At 35.1% G+C, this 15,463-nt stretch overlaps 1 protein-coding gene across 5 annotated transcripts in view; it reads right to left on the minus strand.

The window, feature by feature from the left end:
• The window catches only part of Atp2c1 (ATPase secretory pathway Ca2+ transporting 1), a 113,874-nt gene that overhangs the window by 24,970 nt on the left and 73,441 nt on the right, over positions 1–15,463 (minus strand). For all 5 annotated transcript variants that reach the window (XM_048416917.3, XM_085689655.2, XM_085689658.2 and 2 more), the window contains 6 exons: positions 12,367–12,433; positions 8,645–8,769; positions 7,783–7,880; positions 2,373–2,468; positions 2,198–2,287; positions 472–576 (listed from right to left, as the gene is read on the minus strand). In XM_048416917.3, coding sequence (XP_048272874.3) covers positions 472–576; positions 2,198–2,287; positions 2,373–2,468; positions 7,783–7,880; positions 8,645–8,769; positions 12,367–12,433 — 581 coding nt within the window. The remainder of the gene's footprint in view (positions 1–471; positions 577–2,197; positions 2,288–2,372; positions 2,469–7,782; positions 7,881–8,644; positions 8,770–12,366; positions 12,434–15,463) is intronic.

The raw sequence follows: 15,463 nt of genomic DNA on the forward strand, positions 1-15,463 counted from the left end.
AAGACAGTGGTTCTCAAGTTTCCTAATGCTGTGACCCTTTAGTACAGTTCCTCATGCTGTGCTGATGCCAATCATAAAATTATTTTTGCTGCTGATTCATAACTATAATTTTTCTACTGTTATGAACTGTAACATAAGTATCTATATTTTTCCAAAAGTCTTAAGCAACCCCCGTAAAAGGGTTGTTCAACCAGCCCTGAGGCCGTGACTCAGAGATTGAGAACCACTGCTCTTAGGCCACAGGATTTATTAGATGCCATAATTCAGTAAAATTAATGTAGACCCCTTCCCCCAAAAATGTCATCAAAGCTGTAACAGATGTGCTTTGATTATTTTATTATTTGAAAGCCTCACCCTATATCCCAGGCTTGTCTGGAACACACTGTGTCACTGACCTCAAACTTGTAGCAATCCTGCCTCAGCCTCCTAAATGCTAAACTTGTGTATAAATATTTTTAGAGAGAGTGATACCTGCTGTGTTCGGTGTACACACTTAACAGCCATCCATTTCTGCTCAGAACTAAAAGGGTATTCAGTTTTTCTGATATAATCCTGTTGCAGTCCATCAAGACCCATCTATAAGAACAAAAAAAAAAATAAAATTAATTCTAATCAACATGTGCTGTTTTTCCCTTTAACAAGCAATGTAAACAAAGAGCTAAGTACAGAGAGACGTTTCATTATATGGGCTGCTAAGCTAAACCAACATGGATATTATAAAGGTATTATTTGTGCATTTGTGTATTATGTCTCTACGAAGTTTTATTACACAACACCACTGTAACTAGTAACTACTAATGTCATGTATTTGTTCTTACTTCTAATCCCTTTTGAAACCTTTGCCTCTTATTCCAAATATCTAACTGTATTTTAGAACTAGTCAAAAGTCCATGTTATTAACTTCTGTTTTCTTCAAAAATATGTTCAGAGTTCTCTTGGTATTCACATAACCACCAAAATACAGCCTATTTAACAATTTCCCTCTTTATTCGAACACCTTTCATTCCTTCCATATTAGTCAGCTGATTGGCTGTGACCTATTCACTCCAGGCCTATTTCTTCCCTCCCTCATGCTTTCATTTTAGCTTCTTCTAGCTATTCTCACTAAACCCTTTCTGTCCTTTAAAGTCAAGTCTGCAGCTCTGAATTTTCACTGTTCAAGATAGGTAGCGGTAGGTAGGTAGATAGGTACGTATGGAGACAAACACAGATAGATAAGGCTGTTCAGTACTTTAGGGTTAACTATCCTGCCCTGCCTTTTCTTTGTTCCCGGAATGTCAGTATTAACGCCTCTAGAAAGAAGCTAGTAGCTTGTTAAACAGAAACATGGGAAACAGCTGACACTTGTGCCATATTTTATTAATTTTCCAAAAGCTATACATTATTTTTAGTTGTAGGGCCAAATGATACAGAAATATAGGTTTTGAAAGAGAAAACATACATACTTTAAAACTAGTGGGCAGAGCTGGAGTGCTCACCTGGCCCTGGGTTTGATCTCTATCATATATATTAAAATGAACAAATGAACAACTAAATAAATCTAGTGACGATCTTCTGAGTGAAAACATAGAAATACTTGCAACAACATAATGGTTCTCATTCCCAGTAATCTTACAAAACTGTTTCATTCAAATTTTGGTGTTTTCTCAAACTGTTTTTAAAGTGGGAAAGGCTGTTTTAGTTATGTAAATACCAGATTTCTTGCTGAAAGAAACGTAAATATAGGAATGTAGGCTCAATCTGAACGGAATACAGGAACAATACTTTCTCTCCCAAACACAGATTTTAACAACACGCATTTTGAGAAATGGACAAAAGGAAGCAAACCTTGGAAGGGAAAAAATTGACTTCTATCTTTTACTAATGTAAAGGTACAAAAGTATTTCCGAATAACATCGTTTACTCCCGCACGTACAATACTTAACAGCAGTTGCACACACTTTTAAAGCTTTTCACATACAGGACTTCAATACTAAAAACACATCCAACACTGGTCATTAGTCTGTACTTTGCAGTGAGGAGTAAGTTATACTGAAACCATTCTAGTCTCTATATTGAACTGATCCCCAATGCCAGTTAAAAATAAAGGAAAAATGAGTCTTACTGGACATTTAAAAGCACAGTATGATGAATCTGAAAGGCCTCACATTCTGCTAGCAGGATAATAACGCACATACCAAAGACACTAAACACATACCTTCATTGCAAGAGCAATTAAGGCTCCTTCAGTTGGCTTTCCCATCAGAGTGTTGTTCCTAATTACAGCATCATTGCACACACAGCCCGCCTACAAGAAATGCATATGGACTATAAAGCCATCACTCTGGTTTCAGTTATTATGAACTAAGTTAACTTCTTGAATATATTTTTACCTCAACAATTCTGCTAACAGCTGGGTTATAGAATCCATGAACAACATCGCCATCAACAATTACTTCACCAAACTGATTATAGCCAACTCCAGTGACCTAAGGATCAATAACACAAACAGTATAGTAGTAAGGCCTAATGGCAGCCAAAGAACAGCCTGAGCTATAGTCATGCCACTGGTAATACAAATGCTTATAATAAATCTAAAACACAATTTAATATTAGAGGAACAGAAATTCTATTTAGGGTATTAATTAACCTAAAAAGATATTTTTGCCAGCTCAATAATACATTATAAAAAGACAAGAAAACCATGGACAATATCTCTACATAACTGAGCTTAAATTAAATTTATATAACAGTACACTACAGCTTGAAAAAAAAAAACTCAAATCCACTATTACCACATCTAGCTTCTCACACAGACCACGGATCAGGTAATAGCTGAAACTTGGTTTCCAGGCAAACAGTCTTAGGGGCAGTGAACGACTCACACTGGAGCTGACAGATTGCTCTAAAAGCACAGTACAAGGCCATATTAAAACTTAAAGAAGCCAAGTATCCCAAGTGGCTAGAGTCTAGGTAAAACAACTATCATAATGAAAATAATAAAGTTTAAAGAAAGTAATTAAAAATTATTAATGTCTAATATAAAATGATAGACTCTGAGAGAAACTACTACCCTGTCTTCCATACACAAGCACAGGTGCTGCAGGATAATCGTTCTTTGGCTGTGATTATGTTGCTCTCATTGGTTGATAATAAGACTAGGTGGGAACCCCAAACGAAGATGTAGGGAAAAAGAAAGGCAGAGTCGAGAGAAACGTGACCTAGTCACCAGAGGAACAAGACATGCTAGAGAACAGGTAAAGCCACAAAATCACATGGCAAAAAATGGATTAATAGAAATGGGTTAATTTAAGTTCTAAGAGCTAATTAGTAATAAGCTTGAGCAATAGATCAAACATTCTGTAATTAATGTAAGCTTCTGTGTGATTATTTGGGACTGGGCAGTCGGGACAAAAGAAAAGCTCCAGCTCCATTTACATATGGCGCTTCAAAAGGACCAGAATTTCCACATAAGACATAACAAAGCTTTAAAAAGGATTCTAAACACAAAAACAGAGCCAAGAGTAACTTCATAGTTCATGTCTCTCATTGGCAGTCGCAGTATAGAACTGTGTTCCTTGGCCACAGCAGGCTTGACCTGGAGGACTCTTGCAGTCTCTCATAGGCTGCAATAAAAAAAGGCTCCTCCCAGCCACTGCATGCAGGCTTGAGAGCACAGCTGTGCACTGCATGGCAGATTTAGATTTTTTGCTTATAAAAACAAAAAAGGTTAGAGATACACAGTAAGGGCAGATTCAAACAAAAAGGTCTGTGAACAGAGTATTTATAAATGTATGCAAGCTTGGGAGACAGGGGAAAAAGGGTGGAAACAATCATAGATTTAAAAAGAAATGTTTTAAATAGTAAAGTCCTTAAGGGAACAGAGTAGTAATATATATAACATATTACACACACACACACACACACACAAAAACACACAAATATGACACGCAAAAATGAAAAATACATGGAATCTGGATATAGTTTGTTATTCTATTGTATTTGAATTTTTCTGACTGTTGAGGAATGAGCAATAGCTGCTAAGACACACTGGATTATAAATGTTGCTAGATTAAACCAGCCTATATAATTGAAAATATTTTGTCTTCAAAATTTAAGTCAAAAGATATGATACTTTAGAGAAGAGATTATGCTTTTGTTTCCACAGGAAATGAGAAGCTCTGGATTCATTTGTGGTGAAGAAAAATCCAATTTGATTGAAGAAGATACACTAAAAAATGTCTGATGGAAACAGATGGCCTAGATGATCCTATGTGTCAGTGTATCTCTGATGCAATTTCCTCTGAGTTCTACATCTAAAACAGCTTCAAGGCTACTGGCTGAGACGAACCAACCTCACAGAATATTATAGCCAAGATTTAACAATTATGCCGATTTTCTCAGGGTCCCTCAAAGATCACCAGCGTCCACCAATCAGCAGAAAGTAGCCTAGAAAACTAAGCAAACATTCTCAAGATATTGGTTATAAATGTTTGTTTTTATTTAAGGGGGCGGTTACAAATTATTATTGGTCACAGTGAATCTCTTTCAAAAAGAAGGGGGATATGATATACAAATGATGGGGGGAAAAGGGTATATTACTGAATTTACTTTAATCAAAAAAACTACTAATCTTAAATATTTTACATTGGTGTGAATTTTGGTTTACTGATATAAACTTATTTCTATTCTTGTTTAAAGAATTATGTCGATGAAACTCATTTAAAGGTATAGTATATAATTAAAATACGGATTAATAATCATGTATAATATATAATAATATAATAGTCATCTGTAATAGTCAAATTACAGTCATGTTAGGTATGTTTTCAAGTTAGCACACAGACATAGAGAGATGGTCTCCAAATACTTCAAAGATGTACAGAATATAGCATTTAATATACTTAATAATTAAGGATTTTCATGACAGTGAGACATATCTACTTCTGGCAGCAACAATCTACAGCAAAAAAAAAAAAAAAGATGATGAACATCAAAGAAACTCTGTATGGTGTTTATTTTCTTTATGGCAAAAGCTAGCCATGTATGCAAAGAAACTGCCCTTGCCTCAATTTGCGGACAGTATGCTGTCCAAATTGGATAAGCAGGACACAAAAGAAAGTGATTATGTATATTATTGTGTTTTCATTGAATTTTTTGACTGTGAATGAGCTAAGTACAGAGAGACAATTCATTGTAGGGGCTGCTAAGCTAACCTAAAGCATGCATTTTTAAGATATCTTGACTTCAAAATTTCAGTCTAAGGATGTGTTACTTTGGAAAGGAAGTTCTGCTTTTGTTTCCACATAAGACAGAAAACTGTGAATTCCTTACCAGCTAATACAGTTTGAAAAAACAAGACACCCAGAAGCAATGGCCCAGGTGGCCCAACATTCAGGACAGCTTTAGGACTGCTGGCTGAGATGAACCAAACACACAAGACACCCATGAAGGACCTAATTAACAGCACCCCCAATCAGAAGGAAGTAGTCGAGAAAACTATGCACAAATTCCTAAATATTGTTTATAAATATTTGTTTTCATTTCAAGGGAGTTGATTATAAATAGTTGATGGCCACAGTCAATTTCTTAGAAAAAAAAATAAGGGAGGATATGATATAGGTCAAGACTTTGCTTTGGTACGGATTTTGGTTTACTGATACAAATTTAAGGTCAATATTGTTTTATGTATATTTCTGCTCTTGTTTAAGATATTATGTTTATACAGTCATTTAAAAATGCAATGTATAATTAATATAGATTAATAATCATCTAGAATAATCAAAATTTTAGTAATGTTAGTTAGGTTTTCTAGATATACAGAGATATATTTCTGTAAGATAACCTTCAAACCTTTCAAAGACCTACAGAATATGGGATTTAAAATATCTTAAGAACTTAAGTCTTCTCAAGAATGAGACATGTCTGCTCCTCACAATATCAATCACCTCAGGGAGGTTGATGGGCATTGAAGAAACTCATTATGGAATTAGACTTCAATGTGACAAGGGTAGCCATTTGAGCAAGAAACTGTTCTTACCTGGACTGCTTAATGGTATGCTGTATAAACTGGACATACAGGACCCTCAGAAAAATGACTACTGAACTTGCCTAAAGAAGGTGAGAAAGCCCTTCAGGGTTCTTGCTTCAAGAAAGAATCTGCCAGACATTCCTCAGGATGTAGAAGAAAGTGACTGACAAACTGTCAATATAGGCGAAACAGTGTAGTAAGAAGGAGTCTTTCAAATTTCCTGCTTCATGGAAAAGTCTGCCAGAAACTATGAGCCTGTAGGCTGAAGATGGATGCCCCAATGTTACAAAAGAAATTTGAGCAGTAAGATGTTTCTATCTATTCTAGAGTTTTGGAAGCTGCATACAATGTTCTTCTTGTTTACTTAGATAATATTATATCCTTCTGGGATCTTTGATTCAGTTGAAGGCAGATAATTATAGATTTCCTTGTTTGTATGACATAGTAAGTTATGGTAGAAAGTAAATTAGGTACAAGAATTTGGACTCACCAAGATAGAATAGATAGGGAGCATTTTCTCTGAATTTGTCAAATGCAAATGGACTAGATATTATTGATATAGTTATTTGCCTGTATATACTGTATAGTTACTATACTTATTGTATATAGTTTTTCTTATATTAGTTATAGCCTTCTTTCTTATTATAGACAGAAAGGGAAACTGTAGCAGCATTTCACTTGTATCTTAATAAATAAAACTTGCCTGAGGATCAGAAAAGTAAAACAGTCACAATGGCCAGTCTTATAGACCAGGCAGCAATGACATGTATCTTTAATCCTAGTAGCCACACTAGTTGCCATAGAAACTTGGAAGTGCATACCTTTTAATCCCAGTGATGCACGCCTTCAATCCCAGAACTAGGGAGAATTATAAAAGGGGAGGAGACAGTTCTCAGACACAGTCTCATTCTACAATTCCTGGAGGAAGGATCACCATTTTGGACTAAGGTCAAGGTAAGAGTCAGTGGCTGACTATTTTGCTTTTCAGATCTTCTGGTTGAACCCCAATTTCTCTCTGAGTTTTTATTAATTGTGCTATACAACACAGCTCCTGCTCTTAACAACTCATCGCCTAGTAGGAAGAAGGGAAGGAATTTTCAGTTGGGGTAAAGATTGAACTACATATGCGGCACAAAGACAGTTCTCAGTGCTCAACAAGAGCTTCCTGAAGAGTGGGGAGAATCAATACCAAAGAAAAAGAGACATTCGGGTATTTTACATAGTGGGCCAACAACAAGGGTCATGGGAGAAATTTTGTTGCACAGAAATATAAAGCTGGTATGTTTCATGTACCATAGACAACGGGGAATAGCTAAGGTTGGGAAAGGAAGAAAAGGTCACGTGGAGCCTAAAGAGCCACAGTTCAGAATCCTCTGCACAATGGAGACAATGGGGTGGGGGGACTGCAATTCTACAAAAGGCTCTCAAAGTACACAGAGTATGAGACACAAAAATAAAATAAATACAGGAAGTCAATCCATTAGAAAGCCAGATGAGAAACATGAAACAGGGTCTAGAGAAGCTGGCGGGAAAAAAAAAGAAAAAAAACACAAAGGAAATTTAGAAGGTCAGGACTTGGTGATGAGTGGATGGAGGGCGATTTAAAGGATGCAGAGAGATTCAAGTTTCTAAACTGTACACACAACATGAAACAAGCAATCAAATGTAAAGAAAAGAGATTTTGAAGATAAAAACACGGGAATTGGTAAGCATTTTAAACACTAAGTTTCTTTAAAAGGGTAGACTTTTTTTAAAAAGAAAAAACTCAGTACCTCAGCATGCAGACCATCTGAAGTAAATATGTGAGTAACAGTCATTTCATTCTTTGTCAATGTTCCAGTTTTATCTGAACAAATCACATTGCAGCAGCCTAAAAATAAATCACTGGGTGTCACCACGAGAATCAGAGAAAAATACGTTAACTTAGAAAGTAAATAAAACACCTGAAAACAGTGTTCTAGTACTCTGAATTCCCAAATCATTGGGAATTATAATTTCTTACATTGTGTTTGCTTCATCATAAGGTAAACTTTCTGAAGTTAGAAACAAAATTTAGATGTTTACTTTTTCTTAGTTCCTACAAAGCTATTTCATATTGGTTTTGGTCAACGACTTTCAGAATGTATTATATAGGTAGTTAGGAAGATTCTGACATGTAAACCCACAGAATTTCTTCAGTCAGAGTTTTTCAAGGTATTTATTATAAACAAAAAATTGAACTTAAAATAGTTTTAGATAGCGAAACTGTTTTTAAAAGAAGTTTTGTAATATTTTAAGAATAAAGTTGTCCAATCAATATAACCAAGATATATTTATTGTTCTCATTATAAACAAAGTCAACCTAAGCAGGAAACCCAGTACTGTAACAATCAACTATCAAAAAAAAATCTATTAATTTTGCTCTAGGACTTCATTTGCAATATAGATATCAAAAATATGATCTAAGCATTAACACACTCCATAATGCATAAAGATTCCTCTTGAGAAATGAATTTTTAATTGCCTATTTTGGTTGTTAAAACTGTCCATCACTGCTTGGCCCCAATTATCATTATAATATTCCTAACAGAGAAACTGAAAGTGTAGTGATTCTGCCGTGTGCACTGACATCTCACTGCTCTCCAGAGCACTTACCTAGCGTTTCAACAATAGGCAGTTTCTTCACGATAGCCCTTTTCTTCACCATTCTCATAACACCGAGGGCTAGTGTCACTGTGACCACAATAGGCAAACCTTCAGGAATTGCTGCTACAGCCAAACTATACACAATAAATACACAATATTAAAATTGAAGTTGACTAACGTCATAACAATATTCCTAGTCCTACTTCCTAACATTAACATTCCGTTCTACTTCTGTAATCATAATTTACATTTTTCATCCTTTGTTTAGACGTTGATTACATAGGCTGAAAGGAAGCAATATTTACAAAACTACTTGGTAGACTGAGCATCCTGAAGGGTTAAACACATGCACACTTTCTACCTCTCATCTGAGCAATGATGAAATGAAATCCTTTGCTCTTGTGCTTCCACTATGCCTTACTGTACCAAAAATTATTTTTTAAAAGCACATCATGATTTATAATCCACATCTAACAAGCCTTCTCAATCTTTTGCTCTTTAGTCATTTTACAAATGGCATATAGAAAAATAGGTTATGAATAACTTCATTAGAATTTTTTAAATCTTAGTCCAAAACTATTCCTTGTTTTTTTGACAGTCTATATGCCTGAAGTGAGTACCATCCTCTGGGTACAGTGGACTGTTCAACTGCAATTAAAGAAGCAAAAACATTCCAAAACACATTCCTAACAGATTCTAACTTACAATCCTGGTTCTTCTTTGATGGTCTTGGTGTTTTGTGTGTTTGCTTGGGTTTTGGGGTTGCTTTTTACTTTTTGTAAGACAGGGTCTCATTACCCTGGACTAGCCGCAAATTCATGATCCTCCTGCCTCAGCTGGGTAGCAGACATGATCCACCAAACCAAACCAGATACTTTTGCAGTTCTTTTATCAGCAAGCAGCACTTCTAAAAATAATGAGGTCTCTTAACTTGGTGGGAAAGGAAAATCATATTTTAGGTAACTGTGAAATATTTCTGTTCTTAGATTTTGAAACATCAATTATCAATTATAGTAGTAATTTTCCCATTTCTGCATAACATTTCTTTGTAATCACCTTTATACTCCAGACATTTCTCCACTTCCATATAAACCGTATGAAGTGAACAAAAATGAGCATTAAACATGAAAGAATGTCATTATATACTGTGTTGGTAAAAAAAAAAAAAAGGGGGGGTGGTCTAGATTCTTATTGGAGACATTACATCTAAGAAATCTTTGCTGCAAAAATAAAAAGGAGAAAAGGCCTTTTTCATTTTACCCTCAGAAACACACCACCCACTCATCAAGTCAGGAATTGAGAGCCCTGATACTTCAATTACACGGTTATCTTCATGCATTTTGACAGTCCAAAGAATTTCTATCTGGCTTCCTGTATTCTCTTTTGTCTGGTGCAAAACTCCAGAATTTTCACTTTTGTTTAATGAACGCTTCAAATATTTGGGGGACTCAAAAACAAGCAAACAAAACAAAACCAAAAACAACTTGCAAACCTATAAAGACCATCTCTAAGATTTCTTTTATTCTTTCCTATCTGGTAATGGGATATATTGATCAAAAACCCTAAAGGATTGTAAAATAATAATGGTTTATTACTATAACAATCTTCTACTTTCAGGTCATCCCATCGTTCTACTTTTTTATATCAGTCACTGTTGGTATATAAAAAAATCATTGCTAAATTAATTCTTAAAGTAATAAAAGCAAAATGTTTAAAGAAATGAGAAAAATTAGATCACTAAAGTTTTCATCATGAATCATATATTTATACTTGAGTTCAATGGAATAACAGCTTTTATCCTGTTAATTTTTTTTAATTTTTGAAATGTTAACATGTCCCGAAGAAATAATAAAAGCAATACTGTAAATCCTTATGAACAGAACGACCTAAAAGAAAAGAAAATATACTAACGAACTAAACTTTCCCTATCGTATGCTAGCAGTATCTCAAACACATTCCCCATTTTTCTTTTTATTTCATATTTCATGACCCACACACAGAGAGACACAAGTATCAGCTTGTGCTCTAGCTCCTTTACTATGTCACAAATACCTTCAAGAGATGGTATCTCCCTGTGTATTCCTTATAATATACTCAATTTCTTCTTTGGAAATGCTGATTTTTGTTTTATTTTAATATTTGAACTTTTCCATCCTGATCTTCTATACAGAGATGCTACTCAGACTTTCTTTTCCTTAAGCTGACTAGGTAAGTCCTATTTCTTACATACACACACATCATTTCTCCCTTTTCTTCCCTTCACAAATATCCTGAGCATCTGCTGTTTTTAACTGATTGAACAAATACTTGGGCTAGGCATAACCTACAGACTTATAATCACTTTCCTCTGTTGTTGATACTGTCCCACCATCTTACAATGTAACCTGATGTTGCTATAGATGAAAAGTGAATACATGTTTCCCTTTCTTTAGCTGATTTACTTTTTAATGCTGTTTCCCTAGTGATCTGATATGAAGTATTGTCTAACTGTTGCTGGGCCACACCACTGGTAATAAAGGAGATCACTGGCAATCTTCCTCTGGTCTAAGAAAATCTTAAGTATCTCACAAGCAGTCACTGTTATGTAAAATCCAGATACAGTGATTCTTTTAGCTACACCTGTATCTTTGCAAGCACTACCCAGTAAATAAGGCTAACGGTGCCTCAGTGTAGTGCCAAACTCAGAACCTTCATGATTGTGTGCCTGAGTGAACGGCCCACTCTGCTGCAGGAAACCCTGAACTGGCCCTACTGTTTTAAGGACACAGATACAGGATGGGGTCTGTGAAAACCTCAGCTAAAACATTTAGTGCATCTTGTAGTGGGAATCCACAGATAATGAGAAGTCTAAAGACAACCCAATTGTACTTCTTTGTAGATGGCTTGTGTTCCTACAGTCTTTTCCATCTAGCTGGGTATATGATGAATTCATTCAGTCTCCACGGACCTAGGGTGCACTTTACCCTGCATGGTTTATCCTGCAAAGATTTCCTGCAAAGTTTTCTCTTACTTCTCCTTTAGAAATAATATTCCCTGAAATTGTTCTACTCTGCTTTTATCTAATTATAGGTTATTATTATCTTTTTCATGGGTTTCTTGCTTGGTTCTTTGCCTTTCTGTTTTCTCTCTTGAACTTCATACTGAATTTTTAATTTCAGGAATCAAGATCTTACATTTCTAGAAATTCTTTGTTCTCTGATGCTTTTCTACAATAACATGTTCCTCTTCCATGGATGACAAAGGATACTTGATGTTTATAGAGATTTTATTTTTCTTGGGAGGCTGATTATTCAATTAATACAGTGTGGTTTTCTATTTCATACTATGAGCTTTTGAATATTCCTTGTCTACCTACACACAAAAATGCAATAGTAAGTTCACAGCCGAGTCTGTTTTTTCTCCACTGACAAATAAATAGGCTTCCATTTTCCCATGAGATCACTTCAATATATGGCTTTTGTGAGGCAAATTTTGTAACTATACAGTATACATATGTGTGTATATGTACACAGTTATAATGTTTATATATAGTATATCTAATATACATTAGATATGTATACGTGTGTGTATATATATATATAATACACACAACAAAAACAAAATATGGCTTTTAAACTACTTAAGTAGAAACATTATATTGTTATTGGCTCCACATAAAATCAATCCCGATAATCAAATGAACTCCACTAGGGAAGAGATAAGAGACCATATCTACAAATATTAGAACTTACCTTACACTAATAGTAAACATTTCCAGAATGTCTTTTCCTAGTAACCAGCCAACCAACATGATGATACCTAGAACAAAATCAAATACTAATTTTTCCTTTTTCTATATAATAACCTACAAAGGTTAACAGCTTAAAGATTAACAAGCTCAAGGGCACATTAAAAAAAAATATATATATCCCCTATAGGCTGCCCTGAATGGGCATGTGCAGAGACTACAGATTCACCTTTGGCTCTGATGCACCCATTCATCTCTCAAAACAGAAACTAACAGTTCTAAGAACATCGACAACATTTTCATAGGAAATTGGAGGCAGACCTATAAAATACATAGATCTTATACTACCAACTTTACAAACAACACTGTAATTTAACTTTACATAAATCAATAAGAGGTACTGTACGTGAGGTATGTACTTCCTTTGGAGGTATACATGTAGGACTACCTCCTAAGGTGACAACTGATCACCATACAGATACAAAACAAATATTCTAGGGACTGTTTCACTGAAACTACACAAGGGAAAAGACTGCTTTAAAACGCATTGCTGACTTTAAAACACTAAGAACTATAATAATTAAAACAGTAGGAGAATTTCTACATTAAAATTCTAAATTAATATATGTGTTGTATATAAGATAAAGATGTCATTTTAAAATAGTAAATAATGAATTATAAAACTAGTAGTACCAGGATAATTAAACTTGAGTAAGAAAGTTACAACTCTACCTTAACCTACATTATTTTAAAAATAAGTATTTTATTTAAATTTAAATTAACTGATTATGTGGAAGCAAAAGGCATTTTTACACAGTTCCTGATGCCATCTATAAACTACACAATGTTTACAGCAAATAAATACAGCTTCCTCCTTAGTTACCATTCCATTCTGATTTTTTTTATTTGTTCTTTGAGAATTTCACACATGTATAAAATGTAGTTTATCCTAGCTACCCTCCATTCCTCCAGCTCCTTCCTGGATACATACTCCCACACACATATATCCCCTTCAACTTCAAGTTTTTACTTCTTTTATAACCCAGTGAGTCTAAACAGTGTTGCTCTTATGCACATGGATGAAGGGCCATCCACTAAGGCATAAACAACCTACCAGGGGCCAAACCCTAACCAGCAGTCATACTGCCAATAGCTCTCCAGTTAGGGGGTGGAGCTTCATGAGCCCCTCCATACTAGAATGTTCACTGAGTTATTTTTTGCAGGTCTCACTCAGGTAATTACAGCTGCTCTGAATCCATGACACAGGATCATCATTGGATCCTGACACCTTCTGAAGACACTGTTTCTGAGTCTTACAACCCTTCTGCTACTTCTACAATATTCCCTAAGCCTTAGTGGAGTTTGCTATAGATGCCCTCTGCCCTCTTTAGGGATGAGCACTCCAGTCACTTATTCTGGACTTGGACCAGGTGAGTCTACTAATCACTGTCTACTACAAAAAACAGCTAGCTTCTCTTTGAAGATGAGAGCTGCACTCGTCTAAGGATATATGAGTAAGAATTTAGAAGGCAGCTTGATACTATGCTCATTTAGCAAACAACAGCAGTAGGTTCTCCTCTAAGCCTATGACCTCCTCTGCTATGAGTTCTTGGTCAGACTTACAGTTACAGGCATCAGTACCTTGCTGTGAAGCAGATAATCTTTAAATGAAAGAGTAAAAGTAAGCCAGGCATAGTATCATAGTCCTGCAATCTCAACTTTTGTGAAGTATAGCAAGACCTGGAGTCCATCTTTGACTACAAAATAAATGTGAAGTTGCTATGATCTACATGTTACCACAGTAGTAAAACTGAGCATTAAAATTTAAATTTATATAGTGGCTAGAAGTATAGTTCTATAGTAGACCATCTGACTAGCACGTGTGAGGCCCTGGATTCAATCACCAGCACCAAAAACAAAGAAAAGTGAAAATTTAAACAAAAAGAAATTAATCTACAGCACTATTCTTAAAGTAAACATCTTTCTAAATGTGAGGATAATATATTCCTAGGATGATCAAAACTTACAACTACTTGGATACCTGTTACCTCAATAATTTTATTTCTGAAAGTGTATCCCAAAGAAATGAACAATGTTTATAATATGCTAGTAATAATCTACATTGGAAGGATAATGCAAATGAATTAAATATAATCAGAAAATCTAAGTAAATATCTGAAAAGATACCAGATTATAGATCCAAAAAACAGAATACTACAGTATCTTTAACTCTACTTTAGGTCAAATATCCCTTGACCAAAGAATGGATAAGGAAAATGTGGTACATTTACACAATGGAGTACTACACAGCAGAAAAAAAATAACGACATCTTGAAATTTGCAGGCAAATGGATGGAGCTAGAAAACATCATATTGAGTGAGGTAACCCAGACCCAGAAAGATAATCACCATATGTATTTACTCATAAGTGGTTTTTAAACATAAAGCAAAGAAAACTAGCCTAAAAATCACAATCTCAAAGAAGACCCTAAGAGAAACACACATGGATCTAATCTACATGGGAAGTAGATGGAAGAGAGGCAGGGAGGAGAGCAGAAAAAAAATGTAGAGCTCAATAAAATCAATTTTAAAAAATCTGCTTTAGGTCATTATCAACTTAACAAAAAAGAAGGAAAAAGAAAGACAAAGGGGAAGGGAAGGGGGAAGGAAGATGGTGAAAGAGGAAGAGAGACAAAACTAAGAAGAGCCATCGGCACTATCATAGCTGGAAAGACAAGTACTAAAATGTTTAGAGAGATGTTCACTGACTACACATAGGAATTACACAGTTCTGGTTTTATCTGTTCCCAGAGTTGGTTTTATAATTTTAAAAAATGAGTACTAAGCTAAAAGGAAACATGGGAGCAAAATATATAGCCTTTATAGTCAACAGAAAACAGACTTCACACTCACATTCAACAGAAAACCCAGGAAGCCAATGAAATGGCTCAGTGGGTAAGGGAGCTCACCATCACAACAGACAATATGAGTTCAATCTCCAGAACCCATGTGATAATGGAGAGACCTGAATCCCAGAAGTTGTCCTCTGGCCTCCAAATGTGTACAAATATATGTGCAAAATAAATATGAAAAAAGAACAA

Source organism: Myodes glareolus, chromosome 4, assembly GCF_982192425.1.
Source record: "Myodes glareolus chromosome 4, mMyoGla1.1, whole genome shotgun sequence".
Taxonomy (NCBI): Eukaryota; Metazoa; Chordata; class Mammalia; order Rodentia; family Cricetidae; genus Myodes; species Myodes glareolus.